The sequence below is a fragment of the Ranitomeya variabilis genome, chromosome 4, assembly GCF_051348905.1.
Source record: "Ranitomeya variabilis isolate aRanVar5 chromosome 4, aRanVar5.hap1, whole genome shotgun sequence".
NCBI classification, from domain to species: Eukaryota; Metazoa; Chordata; class Amphibia; order Anura; family Dendrobatidae; genus Ranitomeya; species Ranitomeya variabilis.
The window spans coordinates 304,189,723-304,207,212 of NC_135235.1; the positions used below are offsets into that span (position 1 = coordinate 304,189,723).

A 17,490-nucleotide genomic window follows, 5' to 3' on the forward strand; every position below is an offset into this window, starting at 1 on the left:
CTCATTGGAGCATATCTGCCCAGGAATTAGTCTTATAGGATCGTATGCTGCTGTAGGATGCTCTGCTCCATGTACTATGTATCACCTGTATCCATTTACTTCCTCACATCACAAGTAAATAGTTTGATACCTACCACAAAATGAGCATGTGCTGAAATACTCTGTGCTGCTAGGGGCTGGGGGAACCTGCTTCTTATACTCTCTGTATATCCTCCAACTTACGCTCATTCCTCTCCTCACCTTTTTATGCTTCCTGTCTTTACTAAAACAAGTGAGCAGGTCACTGACTCCTCCAAAATCAGTATACTCTTCTCCTGCTGCTGGGAACAGCTATGATATTATTCGCTATACGCTGACTATATGACAATACTGCAGGTGATAATATCAGGTGATTGAGTTGTGACATGTATTTATATTCAGCCCTCTGTAGTCTGATATCCCTAAACAAAATCCTGAGTGACCAAATAAAAGTCACATAAATAGTAAATTGAGTCTCCTTGTGTGTAATGTATTCTTAGTGTAACTAAATCTGTTCTGTGAAGGCCTCAGAGGTTTGAGAACATTAGGGATCAAACAGAATCATAAAAACCAATGAACACATGAGACAGGTTAGGGATAAAGCTGTGGAGAAGAGTAAACAGGGTCAGGTTATGAAAAAATAGCCCAAGCTATGAAATCTCACTGTTCATTCTTCAATCCATTACCCAAAAATGGAAGGAATATGGCACAACTGCAAACCTACAAAGACATGGCCGTCCACCTAAACCGACATCACAAAAAAGGAGAGCACTAATTAAAGAAGCCGTCGAGAGGCCCATGGTCACCTGGAGGATCTGTAGAGATCCACAGCTCAGGAAAGGGAAACTGTCCACAGGACAACTATTAGTCGTGTAGTCCACAAATGCAGCTTTTATGGAAGAGTAGCAAGAAGGAAGCCATTTTTTTAAAGCAAACCATAAGAAGTCCAGTTTGCAAAAAGCCAAGTATGAGACACAGCTGGAATGTGGAAGAAGGTGTTCTGGTCAGATGAGATCAAACTAGAATTTTTGGGGCTAAATGCAAAACTCTATGTGCAGCAGAAAACTAACACTGCACATCACCATGAAAACACCATCCCCACTGTCAATCATGGTGGTGGAATTGCTGGGAAGATAGATGAAGCTAAATACAGGGAAATTCTGGAGGAAAAACTGCTAGAGGTTTCAAAAGACTTCAGAGGGGAGTAGAATCACCTTCCAGCAGGGCAACAACCCTAAATATACTGACAGCTACAATGGATGGCTTAGATCAAATCGTATTCGTGTGTGAATGGCCCAGTTGCAGTCCAGACCTAAATCCTATTTAGAATCTGTGGTAAGACTTGGATATTGCTGTTCACAGACATCTCCATCCAACTTCACTGAGCTAGAGTGAGTGTGCAAAGAAGAATGGGCAAAAGTTTTTCCAGGATAACCTTGTATACGGCTTGATTCATACGTCCTTCGCAAAGATTAACCTGCCCAATTCCAGCCTTGCTGAAGCATCCCCAGATCAACACCGATCCTCTACCAAATTTCACAGTGGGTGCAAGACACTGTGGCTTTGTACGCCTCTCCAGGTCTCCGTCTAACAAATAGATGACCAGGTGATGATCTGGGGATGCTTCAGCAAGGCTGGAATTGGGCAGGTTAATCTTTGCGAAGGACGTATGAAACAAGCCGCATACAAGGTCATCCTGGAAAAACAGTTGATTCCTTCTGCTCAGGCAATGTTCCCCAACTCTGAGGACTGTTTTTTCCAGCAGGACAATGCGCCATGCCACACAGCTAGGTCAATCAAGGATGGATGAAGGACCACCACATCAAAACCCTGTCATGGCCAGCCCAATCTCCAGACCTGAATCCCACTGAAAACCTCTGGAATGTAATCAAGAGGAAGATGGATAGTCACAAGCCATCAAACAAACAAGAACTGCTTACATTTTTGTACCAGGAGTGGCATAAGGTCACCCAAAAGCAGTGTGAAAGACTGGTGGAAAGCATGTCGAGACGCAAGAAAGCTGTGATTAAAAATCATGGTTATTCCACAAAATATTGATTTCTGAACTCTTCCAGAGTTAAAACATTAGTATTGTTGTTTCTAAATGTTTTTTTTTGCATTATTTGAGGTCTGAAAGCAATGCATTTTTTTTGTTATTTTGACCATTTCTCATTTTCAGAAAATAAATACAAAATGTATTGCTTGGAACTTCGGAGACATGTTGTCTGAAGTTTATAGAATAAAAAGAACAATTTACATTTTCTTAAAAATATACCTATAAAGAGAAAAATCAGACAAGCTCAAAATTTTGCAATGGTCTCTTAATTTTTGCTAGAACTGTATATATGTACCTAGTTTTTTTCTTGTTCCAGGAGGGTGATATGATGTATTTCTGTAATACCTGCAATCAGCCCCTGTGCGTGAAGTGCAGAGATGAGACCCATAAAGCTAAAATGTTCTCCTGCCATGAGATTGTGCCTCTAAGTAAACGAGCAAAGGATATTCACAAGAAATGTGGTAAGTGATGTCATACCTTAAATCATGGCTCATGGAAGTGTCTGTAACGATACAGGAGTACTGGGGAATACGGTGGCAGCGTACATATCTCAGACGCAGACTATGAGTATGGATGCTCCTGCCTGTTGGGAGGTGAGAACCAGACTCCTCTCCAGAAGAGATGAGTTCTGAGAAAAAAAAGGTCATGGGGTTTTGGCTCAAATTCATGGAACGGGTGGGCAGGGGGAGTTGGAGTGGGAGGTAGAGAGGGAAAATCTGGCAGCAGAATAAGAAGCCATTTTTATCTTTGTTGTATACCACTGGTTGTAAGATGCTGGAGAGGAGGCTAGAAGAAAAGGACTGCCCATTGCATACTGGACGGCCATCATTGGTCACAGTCAACATATTTCCTGGTGGAGCTTCCAACATTAATAAATATTGGAGCATTAGTCAGTTTTCTTGTCTTGAGTGGAAGAAGCCGTTCATTATTGATATTTTCTGTGTATAGTTTCCCAATTATTTCTAACTATCTAAATACTCTTTCAGCCTTACACGAGGAACCCTACATTATGTTCTCTACAGAGAAGAAATCTATGCTTTGCATCAACTGTTTTCGTGACATGCAAGTGTAAGATACTATCTATCTATATCTATCATCTATTATCTATCTATTATTTCTTTATATATTATCTATATCTATCTATTATCTATCTATCATCTATCTATCTAGCTATCTGTCTATCTATCTATCTACAGTATCGATCTATCTAGTATCTATCTATCTTCGATCTAGTATCTATCTATCTATTTACAGGTGCATCTAACAAAATTAGAATATCATCAAAAAGTTAATTTATTTCAGTTCTTCAATACAAAAAGTGAATCTCATATATTATATAGAGTCATTACAAACAGAGTGATCTATTTCACGTGTATATTTCTGTTAATGTTGATGATTATGGCTTACAGCCAATTTTGGAGTGTGAAGTTTCCAGAATCAGTGATGGTTTGGGGAGCCATGTCATCTGCTGGTGTAGGTCCACTGTGTTTTATCAAGACCAAAGTCAGTGCAGCCATCTACCGGGAAATTTTAGAGCACTTCATGCTTCCCTCTGCTGACAAGCTTTTTGGAGATGGAAATTTAATTCTCCAGCAGGACTTAGCACCTGTCCACACTGCCAAAAGTACCAATACCTGGTGTAAAAACAACACTTTCACTGTGCTTGAATGGCAGCAAACTCACCTGACCTTAACCCCATAGAGAATCTATGGGGTATTGTCAGGAGGAAGATGAGAGACACCAGACCCAACAATGCAGACGAGCTGAAGGCTGCTATCAAAGCAACCTGGGCTTCCATAACACCTCAGCAGTGCCACAGGCTGATCGCCTCCATGCCACGCCGCATTGATGCAGTAATTGATGCAAAAGGAGCCCCGACCAAGTATTCAGTGCATTTATTGTACATACATATCAGTAGGCCAACATTTCAGATTTTAAAATCATTTTTCAAGCTGATGTTATAAAATATTCTAATTTTCTGAGATAATGACTTTTGGGTTTTCATTGTCTGTAAGCCATAATCATCAACATTAACAGAAATAAATACTTGAAATAGATCACTCTGTTTGTAATGACTCTATATACGTAATATATGAGATTCACATTTTGTACTGAAGAACTGAAATAAATTAACTTTTTGATCATATTCTAATTTTGTCAGATGCACCTGTATCTATCTATCTATCTATCTATCTATCTATCTATCTATCTATCTATCTATCTTTCTATCATCTATTATTTATCTATCTATCTATCTATCTATCTATCTATCTATCTATCTATCTATCTATCTATCTATCTACTTTTATGACATGCAAGTGTAAAAGACAATTTTATGCTATTGCAGCTGTCTCTCTAAATTCCAATTAAATTAAAAGAACCTTTAATAATGAGACGAAAAACATGGAAAGAAATTGAGGGATAGAGAAAAATCTCATATTTATCTATGTGGGCTTTAAGTATTGGGTGACACATCTTAATCACTGAACTCAGTTTTTTGATCCCATTGCCCAGTTCTTTCATCCTAAACATCCAGCCTCTTGCCCCCACGGTGTATAACATCCAACTCCTCACCCCTCGGAGAAAAAAACATCTGGAGCCTTGCCCCCAGTTTATAACATACTGCCTCTCTCCGTGCCGTCTGCCTCTACTAACATGACAGAATGACTGGTGGTGCAGAGCTTGCTGATACCAGTGCGACCTGTAATAGGAGCCAGCGGTGTAACAAGTCAGGTCATGACATTTATTCCTTCCTAAATATTCCTAGGGCTTTAGTGGGGAAGAGCTGCACAAACACCTTACATCACCAAGCACAATTGTCGGATGGAGTGGTGTAAAGCCGCCACCACTGGACTCTGGAGCAGTGGAAACTTGTGATGTGCAGTGGCAGATCACACTTCTCTGACCTCTGGTGGACGAGTCTAGGTTTGGTGAATGCCAGGAGAAAGTTATCCACCTGACTGCATTGTACAGCCGTAATGTTTGGTGGAAGGGGATAAAACTATGGGGTTCTTTATCCAGGGTCGGCCTTGGCCCATTAGTTCCAGTGCTTAATCATACAAGACATTTTGGGCAATTGTAGCTTCTGTTTTTGTGGGAACAGTTTGGGGAAGACCTCTTTCTGTTCCCCATGACTGTGCCCACAAGGTCCATACAGACATGGAGAGGGGAAGTTTGATATGGAAGAACATGACCAGCCACACAGAGTCCGGACCTCAACCTCATTCAACCATTTAGGATGAGCTAAAACAGAGATCATGTGTCCGACCTCTCCCCAACATCAGGGTCTGACCTCACAAATGTTCTTCTGGATGAACGAGCAAAAATTCCCACAGACACTTCCAAAATCTTATAGAGAACCTTCCCAGAAGAGCGGAGCTGGTACAGTTGTTGAAGGACCAACTCCATATTAATGGCTATGGATGTAAAATGGGAGACAAGAAAAAACTCCTGTAGATGTACTGCGGAGGGGGCACAGTACTTGTCTCCCAAATTTTTTTTTTTGCTTTCAATAACAACATATTTCCTAGTGTGCTTATGTGTTTTCTACAGGGAAAGTCGGGCTCACTGCATTGATATTGAAACAGCTTACCTGCAAGGATGCGAGAAGCTGGATCAAGCTGTTACGGTAGGTGGAAGATATAGAGTCTTCTCATCGGTTCTCTGTATGCAAATTAGCTTTTCTCCAGCAGGGAGAAAACTCTCTCTAGTGCCATCTATAGGCATCTCCTAGAAGGACAGTTTTCTTCCTACTGAAAATGGCTAGTTTGCATTGAAGCCACATATGGTTGAAAGGCGTCACCTCTTAGTCTTGGGGTCCGTAGTGAATCTCTGCTTTACTTTATGATTATTGGGGGGCTGACCTTTGGGAACCCGCAGATCCTGAGAATGATCCCACTGCAGCCCTGATGTAGGTGCAGTGAGACACATTTATTGCAATAAATGCTTGTATCCCCCATAGAATAACATTTCTTGGACTTCTTTTTAGAATTCTATATCATGCAATTCTTCCTTTATTACTCCTGGAATTGTATAAATAACTGCATGAATAACTAGAGGTTATGCTGGTTTATATGGACCTATTATTGAGGAACTCATACTCCTAGGATCTTGCATGCACCTGATCTGCTGTCTTTTATCGACCACGATGGTCGACATGTCTATATCCAGCATTATAGTTGTGTTTGTCATTGGGCTGTCCCCAGAGGTGCAACCTGACCCAATTCATAACCTGTAGCAGAATCTTCAGAGATGGATGTTATCAATACAATGGATGGCAAGAAGAACTAATTTAATAACCAATTTTGGAACAAATCAAGCCAGACATATCACTCGAAGCAAGGATCACCAAGCTTTGACTTGCCTACTTTGGACACATGTGAAGAGAGCAATCATTGGAGAAGGACATCATGGTCAGAACAAGATGAAAAAGAAGACCAGAAACCGGATGGCTTAATACTATCAAGATAATGGCTGAGAAGACCCTGGTGGACCTATGTAGGCTTGCACAAGATCGATCTTCCTACAGAGTGTTCATCCATCAAATCACCATGATTCGAGATCAAGCTGAAGGCTGTTTAAAAAAAAAGAAAAGGTGAATCCCTCACCTGGTGTGGGCCATTTATAAAACTGGTATCTTCTTAAAGGGGTTGTCCTATAGAAATGGTATAATATGCTCATCATATTGGTATGTTGTGTCTTCTGATATTATTATACAATGTTTGCTGCTTTTTTCTCTCTCCTTTCCTTCTACAATCATTGCTATAACATGAGCAGGCCATTTTTTTTATGATAACCTTGCTGGTGCTATTATTCGGCTATATTGCCATACTCGCATTCTGCAATTTTGTTAGTGCTATCATATATTCCAATCTTAGTTCTAAACTCATGTTTGTTTTACATTTATTGAAACATATTTTCTTATTTTTCCAACATATATTATGTTGTAAATTGTATTAGAGCACTTCAAACATTCTCCCATGGTGGTGAAGAGGAACCTAGTTTAACCATTGCACGCCCTCTATTTCATCAGATCGTCTCCACAGACCTCTGTAGATACTAATGTCTCCTGAACACATTAATTAGGCTGCCGGTGTGCAGACCGGATCTGACCACTATGTAAATGCACCAGAACCTAGATCTACACTATGCCTTCTCCATGGATCTTGCAGCCATGCTTTGAATTTGGAATTTTACCTTTTTTTTCCACTAGATTACTATTATTTGCTAATGAAAAAAATATATGTTTTTTTTTTGTTGGTTTTTTTTAAAGTTTGTAAAACTGGATCTTCTACCTTTCCCTATTACTGATTGCATCCAGGCATAGACGCCCTCTATGGGAGTCGCATACCTAGGCTACCGAGAATTATCTCTGCGCGCATCTGTGATTTGTCACAAGTCTACAGTCACACAGAGTGACTGCAGCCTTGTAGCCTAAGGATGGACAACCCCTTTAAGTAGCAAAAAAAAGACTTTGGTCTCCTCCGGAACAACTGTTTCCTCTGAACCCCCTATATCTACACCACTGGCTTCGCTCACTCAGTGCTAGCAGTGGTAGAATATGTGGGGTCTGACTATATTGTCGATTTTCTCATACATTTCCAGGAGAAATAGCAAAGGAGATTGCCCATTGCGGATTCCTAAGGACAGATGCTCCAGCATTGTTAACTTATGGGGAAACTTGTGCTATTGGGATTGACAGATGTCCGTTAGGGCGCTGGTCAGAAGTAAGAAGGGCCAAGATGTGTCCGAAAACCACGTGGAGTTAATGCAAATGAATTTGATAATGTATAAACTGATTGGTAATTGCGGCTGCTACTTGTCACACAATTTTGGATGTTTGTACAGACCGTGAAGGATCTGCAGACATCTACCCGAGAGGCAATTATCCTACTGAAAGCCATGATTGAAGAGGTGCGGAACAGCGCCAACGAGGAAGAGACGTCCATCAATACTCTGTTCAGCAGCATGCAGGTACCCTGGGAACAGGCTGATAGGAGTTGTAGTACTAGTCGCACATATTCTAACCCTGCGGTGACCTCCATGCACAGGAGTGGTGGCCAATCTTACATGACCCTACAGAGTATTTTATGGCATACATCACAGCTTTTCCTGCAGTCTGTACAACCCTAAATGAAGCACGCCAGCACTCATCATACAACAAATACATAACAACACCCAGAGACAAACGACAAACTTAGCTCTCCTACATCTGCATGTGATCCAGCCGATTTGCATGGACCCTTTGCATTGCAGGAAATTTAGAATTCAGTATCTAGATTTTTATTTCCGCTTTGGAATTTTTAGGATTACTTACAATTGTGCACAAAGTCAAAAGTAGTTCAGCAAACAAACATGCTCAGAGCAGACACGGTGCTCTTCTAAGTGGTCACTAGGTGGCAGTCCGGAGCTGACAGTGGATCCTTGCAGAGATCTCCTTAACTATATCCTGGATCCTCCATTCTCTATTCCCTGAGTTCTGAATCTTCTTCACACAACATTATTTGACCGTGATAAAAAAAAAAAATCAACAGCACTTGGACCAATGTTATTCAATAGGATCGTTCACATTGCCTTTTTTTTTTTTTAACAGGCCAAATGTCCATGTGAAAAAAATTGCGGCATGCATTAATCTCTCGTGTATTTCGGATAAAACTCGCCTATTCAAGTCTATGGGTGCACAAAAAAAAAAACCTGCATCCCCATAGAGATCATCTTTATAGCATCTGATTTTTATGGATACATTGCCATTATTAACAGAGGAAAATGCATTTTTGTAAATTTTAATAACTGCTGATGTATAAAAACGGATGCCGTATATATAAAATACGGATGGAAAATCGTTCATTTTTTCTAGATGTTAACCGGATGATTTTTTTTTATACGCTTGTGTAAATGTAGCCTAAAGGGAACCCATGACATTGCATGGACAGCACAGTACAGAGAATGAATAGGAGATATAGAGGTTTATGGGAGAATATTGAGTATAACTTTTATTTTAGTCATTGAAATCCCTGGTGTTTGTAGCCTATGAGTCCCGTGGGCGGCACTACTAGTGACTGATAGTCTTCCCTGCATGACTGTGGCCGCAGAGATACCTGTCAATCACTAGTAAGCCCGCCCACTGGACTCATACATACAAACACCAGGGATTTCAATTAATAAAATTGGAAGTTTTACTGAAATTGTTCCTTCAGTCAGATCCGCAATCCTGCTTTATAACCTCCCATCTGCAGATCAGACACAATTTTTAACTTTTTTAACACTGAGAAAATCAAGCTATATGCAAATTAGCCTGGATGTGCATTGTTGAGACACACTCTCAGTACATGGACGCCCCGGATCCACTTCCAGGCTAATCTGAGATGTCACTGCTTGATTTCTCAGCTCTGGCACATTAGATCAGATCAGGGGTGTACATAGAAATCATGGGGCCTCAATTGAGAAGTTCTAATTGGGCCTCCCCCAACAAAAAATAATAATATTCGTCGGGGTTACAGAAGAGCATAGCTCACAATTTTGCAGCCTTTACAAAGTATTTTTCCTCCTACTGAAGCCCTAAATTCCCTCTTCATTACACCCATAAAGTATGACTCCAATAAAAGTGCTTCCCAAACACTATGATACCCCCACAGTGAATTCCTCCACACACCAGTATGATGACCTTACTGTATCCCCCTCAACACCCCCAGCAAAGTTGGGTGACCTCAATACAGTATGATCACTAACACTGACACCAACTCCCACACATGATGAACTCCACAAAAACCGTTACACTGTATAATTGCTTGCATACAGTATTATCGTCCCCACATAGCCCTCCATAACGTATAAAGTATATGATGGTCCCCACATAGCCCTCCAAATATTATAATGGCCCCTATAATGGCGCAGTGGTTAGCACAGCAGCCTTGCAGCGCTGGAGTCCTGGGTTCAAACCCCACCAAGGACAACATCTGCAAAGAGTTTGTATGTTCTCTCCGTGTTTGCGTGGGTTTCCTCCGGGTACTCCGGTTTCCTCCCACATTCCAAAGACATACTGATAGGGAATTTAGATTGTGAGCACCAACGGGGACAGCGATGATAATGTGTGCAAACTGTCAAGCGCTGCGTAATATGTTAGCGCTATATAAAGATTATTATTATTATTGCATAGCCCTCCAAATATTATAATGACCCCCACACAGCCATCCATATAGTATAATGGACCCTATAGTCATCCATATTGCATATTGCACCCAATAGTCCTCCATATAGAGTATAATGTACTCCCCATAGTCCTCCATGCAGTATAATGCACCCCATAGTTCTCCATATACTATAATGCACTCTCCATAGTCCTCCATATAGTATAACGCACACTCGATAGTCCACCACATAGTATAATGCACGCCCCATTCTCCTCCATATAGTATAATGCTCTCTCCATAGTCCTCCATATAGTATAATGCACTCCCATTAGTCCTCCATATAGTATAATGCACGCCCCATTGTCCTTCATATAGTATAATGCTCTCTCCATAGTCTTCCATATAGTATAATGCACTCCCCATAGTCCTCCATAGTCCATACTGTATAATGCACTCCCCATAGTCCTCCATACAGTATAATGCACTCCCCATTATCCTCCATGCAGTATACTGCACTTCCCATAGTCCTTTATGCAGTACTTTGGCAACCACAATTTACTCATTGATTTAAAAAAAAAAATGCAATATTCTCCTCTCCTCCTCCTTCCCCCACTGCTCCGGTCTCTGCAACGAGCATTCAGAAGCGTACGTCTTAGCATAGCGGGCACCATGTAGTGATGTTATCGCACGTTCTGGGCTGAGACATCAGGTTCCGAAGAAGAATCGGAGAGGGTGCTCGACGCTCCCTCCTCCATCATTGCTTTCAACTGTATCGACATCCAGGATGCCCATACAGTTAAACTTGTGATGACGGGTGGAGGGGGGCCGCTGCTGGCAATGGCACCAGGTACCTTGGCTCACATGCCTCATAGCAGCCGCATGGCCTATAGCCATTGGCAGTACAACATTGGATCAGATTAATACAAGACACTTTTCATACTTATTGTTGTTCTAATACCTTTACCGCCAGAACATTAATTTCAGTTGTAAAATCCTCCTTACTTAATTTCTCTTTGTTCCCTTGTAATCTTCACAGGAGAAACTGGCAGAGCGCAAGAAGATCCTCCTGAAAGCCGTCCAGTGGTGAGAACTTAAACTAAAGGAGTAATACATTTTTTCCCCAGAGCCACCAAATACCCAGCACTATCTCCACCATGGTTCTTATAAGTCCATGCACATTCTCTACATCAATGTGTTCTCTAAGGGCAGGTGCAGACAACCATGTATACGACTTCTGGGACCCTCACTGATCCTCAGAATGGACATCTTGAATGTCTTGTTATAATGGAGAGCAGCCATCACTTCGTACATTGTTTATAGGGCTTCTGAAGATGGCGGAAATAGAAGTCCAGCGCTTAGCGTCTATCAATAGCTTTAACAGCACATTTCAAAGCCTTGATCAGATTCTAGGCCTTGTTTAGTATCAGTGTGAGTGCCGGCGGTCAAACCTCTTATTATCACCTATCCTGTGGTTAGATGACAACTTGTCAAGATGGGAATAATCCTTTAAGGAGGTCACAAGCATTATAGGAAAGTCATGCAAACCTGACAATTTTGGTGGGACCAGCAGACATTCTAACACTCGACAGCAGATGTCGGGGAAGGAAGGGTTGAGTGTCTTGAATGTCTGCCAAATGAGAACAGAAGCACGCTCAGCCATGTTGCGCAAACGTGTAAATCTGCCATTCATTCAATGGCTATCTAAGCTGTACGGGCCACATTATGCAGAAACGATTCCAGCGGGAAGATCTATTAAGCGATATTGGTGATAAATCTTTTTTTGTTCCATGTATGAAGCCAATATCAAGAGAAGGAGAAAGCCTTTAAGGACCAGCTCTCCCACCTGGCTTCCCTTCTACCCACCCTACAGGTAAGAGACCATTCATTCACGCATTATCTGTCACACACGTACAGTAAATTCCTCAAATTGTTGAGCTCCCCCTTGGAAGATAAAGTATTGGGGAGCATGACACCCTGTGTGGAGATGGAGGGGTGAGCGCTCCGGGTCTGCTGACCACTTCCTATCCAAATGTGAATCTAAAATTGTACAAAAATGGATTTGCACTGTTAATATCGGATACGATAATCATCATCAGAAATTATATTTGAGACGTTATACTCAGATCTATGAAACAGCGCTGGTGGATTTTTTTAACAACAATTCAGAGTAATTATTACCCTTCATCAGGCAATAAAAAATGCAATAGTATTGAAAATATAAAATAGTGGTAGACAGTATATCACTAACAGAGGCATATAGCTGAGCAGTTGTAGTCAGTAGAATAAGGTTTTGTTCACACGTTGGGTTTTGCAGCGTTTTTTTCAAAACTCCCTTTTCTCATTGTTTTCTTGGCTTTTTTGCACTTAATAATAATAATAATAATAATCTTTATTTATATAGCGCCAACATATTCCGCAGCGCTTTACAGTTTAACAGCTTCAAACACAACAGTCATAAGTAACAATGTTAACAATACAATAATTAAAGCAACACAAGACGACCCTGCTCGTGAGAGCTTACAATCTACAATGAGGTGGGGAGATACAAAGTACAGGTGTGTATTTACAATTATGTATTTCCAATGATGGTCCAGCCATCTTCAGGGGGTGGGGGGTAGATGGAGATAGTGAAAGGGCTACACACACACAAACATAAAATGACCTTGATTAGTTAATGTGGTAGGCAGCTCTGAACAAATGTGTTTTGAGGCAGCGCCTAAAACTATGCAAGTTGTGGATGGTCCTAATATCTTGGGGTAGAGCATTCCAGAGGATTGGTGCAGCACGGGAGAAGTCTTGGAGTCGAGAGTGGGAGGTACGGATTAGTGCAGAGGTTAGTCAAAAGTCATTTGCAGAGCGCAGCGGTCGGTTAGGCTGATAGACAGAAATGAGGGAGGAGATGTAAGGGGGTGCCGCACTGTGAAGAGCTTTGTGGGTGAGAACAAGTACTTTGAATTGTATCCTGTAATGAATGGGCAGCCAGTGTAATGACTGGCGAAGAGCGGACGCGTTTGAGTAACGATAAGCCAGATAGACGACCCTGGCTGCTGCATTAAGGATGGACTGGAGAGGGGACAGTCGAGTGAGGGGGAGGCCAATTAATAGAGAGTTGCAGTAGTCCACTTACTCATTACTTTCTATGGGTTTAAAAACACTGTAAAACCGCTGAAAGAATTGACATGCTGCAGTTTTAAGAAATGCTATAGTTATCCAATTCAGCCAGGAAATAAAAACAAGTGTGTGCTGTGTGCATGAGATTTCTGTAATCCCATAGCACTTGCTGGTACAGTGAAAAGCAGCTTTCACTTTGCTTAAAAAGCTGCAAAAATGCAGCATGTGAACATAGCCTCAAGCTGACTGCTATCCACAACATCCAAACTGAACAGTAACTAAAACCGGTAGCTTATTGCCCCACTGGTAGGACAACTACATGGAGGAGTTATAAGGTCTTATGTTGCCAGCTCTGTGTCCCACCATGCTCCAGAATATCAGACTCTCTAATAATGAAATCTGTATTATTCTATTTTCCTGACTCACTAATCTTCTCCACTGCTGTGCTGTCACACTCTATCTCTACAGTTTATTCAGTGTCTTAAGGTTTTCTTTCCTTATCTCGATTGCTAAGCTGTGATGACTCCTCACTATCCAGGTTCACCATAAAACGGCTGCTGCATTCCCTGCTTCGGCTTTTATACAGCCTATGATAGTCTCTCCCGACTGGCTGTGCTATACCATGTGACGTGATCGCTGAAAGGCATTATGGGGAAGCTCAACCAGGGGCTTCTTAAGTCATGTAATCCTTCTCTGGCGGCTGTAATATTTTGTAAAGTGTGGTGGTAATTTTAGGCGAATTGCATATTGCTCGGATTTGTGAGTTTCAGCTGATTAAAAAAAAAAAGAACTTAAATTCGATTTGTATTTATTTATATTTATTTATATTTGCATTTATTTTTTTGCTGTGTTTACTGGTGGCTTAAAGGGATTTTCTGACAAGACAGGTATTTCTTTGAGCATTTCTTTTTCTGTGTGTTAGGTCCATCTGGTGACATGTTCTGCGTTTCTCAGCTCCGCTAACAAGGCGGAGTTCTTGGACCTTGGCTATGTAAGTCTCGTTATATCATGAGGGTATATATATATAATATATATATAAAGGCTTTCACACGCTACTCTCATATACGTCTTGACAGCAACTAATGGAACGTCTGCAGAAAATTGTAAAGCTTCCACATCGTTTGCGACCATCGCAGAGCAGCAAGGTAGGTTCAGTTGTCCGTCATTTGCAGAATTGTTCTGTGAAAGGTTTTCAGCCTTTGGCTGTACAAAAATAAATATATAAATAAATTAAATGTTTCCATTCACTGACATCAAGCAGTGATCTTGTAACTAGGAAATACAACACATTAGAAAATTGCAGATCTTTTTGTTACACGTTGCTGGAAATTCCAATAAATGTCTCCTGGTGTGAATTGCAGATCAATACCGATTATACGGCTGAGTTTGCTCGTTGTCTGGAGCCGCTGCTAATGTTCAACATTCGGCGTGCAGGCAGCATGAGCGGCACATGTGGGGCCCCAGGACATGGAAATGGATGTCTGTAAGTACTGCTAGTTGATAAATATTCTCAACATCAATAGATTAACACAACTAATATAACAAGTGGTTTCTCCAAATTCAGCACAAATCCACTTTTATTCATTACTGCAATCTCAGAATTATTCACCATCTCTGGCTGTTATGACCTACTTCAAACAAGATGCATAGCCAGACGCCACTTCTGGCATGGTAACTGAGGAATCTGAGCCAGTTTCTCATGGGCAGTGGCCCCCAGGACACTTATAATTATTTTATTATATCTATAATCTTATTATAATGACTAGAATCTTGTGTTTTCTGTAACGGCCACATCAGAGTGTTCCAGATCTTCTGAAACTAAGCCTTGCTGGACTCGAGGTATGCTTAGGATCATTATCCTGTTGGCGGCAAGGCAAATTTTCCTGATGCCGGGGCGAAAACTGAAATGACACCCCTTCCCAGAGTGCAATATAAGCCAGCAGTGAATAAACGCTACTTTAGCATTTTACTGTATTCGTTTATTATCATTTTATCGGATCAATTACAGTTGTAGTGCCGCAGTGTTCACACCGTGCAGTAATGAGGCAGTGACCCAGGAAAGTACACAGCAAACATATTTAATGTCCAAACAACTCACAAAATGAACAGCACACGGTATCCTCCGGATCGCAGCCAGGGCATCACAACAGTTCGTATCCGAAACCAGTTGCCGAGGGCGACTGCACCACCGTATCACGCTGCGAGGTGCCAGGAGTTTGCTGCTCTTGGCTCTGTGTTACCTTACACAAGCTGAAGGTTGCAGAGCCACCTGCTCTGTCACTTGCAAAACAAACACTGACACACCAAACCCTAAACCTGGCCTGGAGGGAGTGAACTGCCCCACTACCATTTTGTAGTTCGCTCCAAAAATAAAAGCCCTTAACGGGTTTGCCTTGGTCAAATAACTTCACCAGGTCCACGCTTACTTTTATTTCGCACTGCAGCCACAGCTTTGCCTGTGACTGCAATGCACTCCAGCTGGTGTAATACTCTTCTATGCACATCCTGGGAGATACAAAGCAACCCTCGCACACCTCCATGCTTGACAGTGGGGACGGTGTTCTTTGGGTCATAGGCATTTCTCTTCCTCCAAATACGACGAGTTGAGTTAATGCCAAAGACCTCAATTTTTGTCTCATCTGATCACAGCACCTTCTCCCAATCACTCACAGAATCATCCAGGTGTTGATTGGCAAACTTCAGATGTATTATAGTAGTTATATTCTTGTACATAGGGGCAGTATTATAGTAGTTATATTTTTGTACATAGGGGCAGTATTATAGTAGTTATATTCTTGTACATAGGAGCAGTATTATAGTAACTATATTCTTGTACATAGGAGCAGTATTATAGAAGTTATATTCTTATACATAGGGGACAGCATTATAGTTGTTATATTTCTGTATATGAGAGCAGTATTATAGTAGTTACAGTCTTGTACATCGGAGACAGTATTATAGTAATTATATTCTTGTACATAGGAGCAGTATTATAGTAGTTATATTCTTGTATATAGAGAGCAGTATTATAGTAGTTATATTCTTGTACATAGGGGCAGTATTATAGTAGTTATATTCTTGTACATAGGGGCAGTATTATAGTAGTTATATTCTTGTACATAGGAGCAGTATTATAGTAATTATATTCTTGTACATAGGAGCAGTATTATAGTAGTTATATTCTTGTATATAGAGAGCAGTATTATAGAAGTTATATTCTTGTACATAGGAGCAGTATTATAGTGGTTATATTCCAGTACATAGGAGCATTATTATAGAAGGTATATTCTCGTACATAGGGGCAGTATTATAGTAATTATATTCTTGTACATAGGAGGTAGTATTATAATAGTTATATTCTTGTACATAGGAGGCAGTATTGTAGTAGTCATATCCGTGTACATAGGGGCTGTATTGTAGTTATATTCTTGTACATAGAAGCATTATTACAGTAGTTATATTCTTATACATAAAGGGCAGTATTATAGTAGTTATATTCTTACACATAGAGGGCAGTATTATAGTAGTTATATTCTTGTACATAGGGGCAGTATTATAGTAGTTATATTCTTGTACATAGGAATAGTATTATAGTACTTATATTCTTGTACATAGGGAGCAGTATTATAGTAGTTATATTCTTATACATAAGGGGCAGTATTATAGTAGTTAGATTCTTGTACATAGGGATAGTATTATAGTACTTATATTCTTGTACATAGGGGCAGTATTATAGTAGTTATATTCTTGTACATAGGGGCAGTATTATAGTAGTTATATTCTTATACATAGGGGAAGTATTACATTAGTTATTCTTGTACATAGCGGGCAGTATTACAGTAGTTATATTTTTGTACATAGGGGCAGTATTACAGTAGTTATATTCTTGTACAGGATTACAATAGTTGTTTATAAGTGGCTAATAGTTGTGTATTTTCAGATATCTATGCAAAACAGAATCTAAATTATATACTGTACTATTTTTCAAGATAATTGATAAATAATTTTCCATCCTAGTTTTTTTTTCTTCTGGCACATGACCAGCAGCATTTCTTTTATCTACAGTGTGCTCACACGTTCCAGGCAGTGGGTCACATGCCCCTTTGTGTTTGCACCTGGGTGATTAGCAGCATGCCGGGGTTACAGAGAAACTTGTGAACACATGGTCCAGGCGGC

General features: G+C 40.6%; 1 protein-coding gene across 1 annotated transcript in view; it reads left to right on the forward strand.

The window, feature by feature from the left end:
• RNF207 (ring finger protein 207) overlaps positions 1-17,490 on the forward strand; it is a 68,153-nt gene that overhangs the window by 43,675 nt on the left and 6,988 nt on the right. The window contains exons 4-12 of the mRNA XM_077257491.1: positions 2,391-2,535; positions 3,061-3,142; positions 5,627-5,702; positions 7,922-8,047; positions 11,240-11,286; positions 12,001-12,073; positions 14,237-14,305; positions 14,391-14,459; positions 14,676-14,797. Of these exons, the coding sequence (XP_077113606.1) occupies positions 2,391-2,535; positions 3,061-3,142; positions 5,627-5,702; positions 7,922-8,047; positions 11,240-11,286; positions 12,001-12,073; positions 14,237-14,305; positions 14,391-14,459; positions 14,676-14,797 (809 nt within the window). The remainder of the gene's footprint in view (positions 1-2,390; positions 2,536-3,060; positions 3,143-5,626; positions 5,703-7,921; positions 8,048-11,239; positions 11,287-12,000; positions 12,074-14,236; positions 14,306-14,390; positions 14,460-14,675; positions 14,798-17,490) is intronic.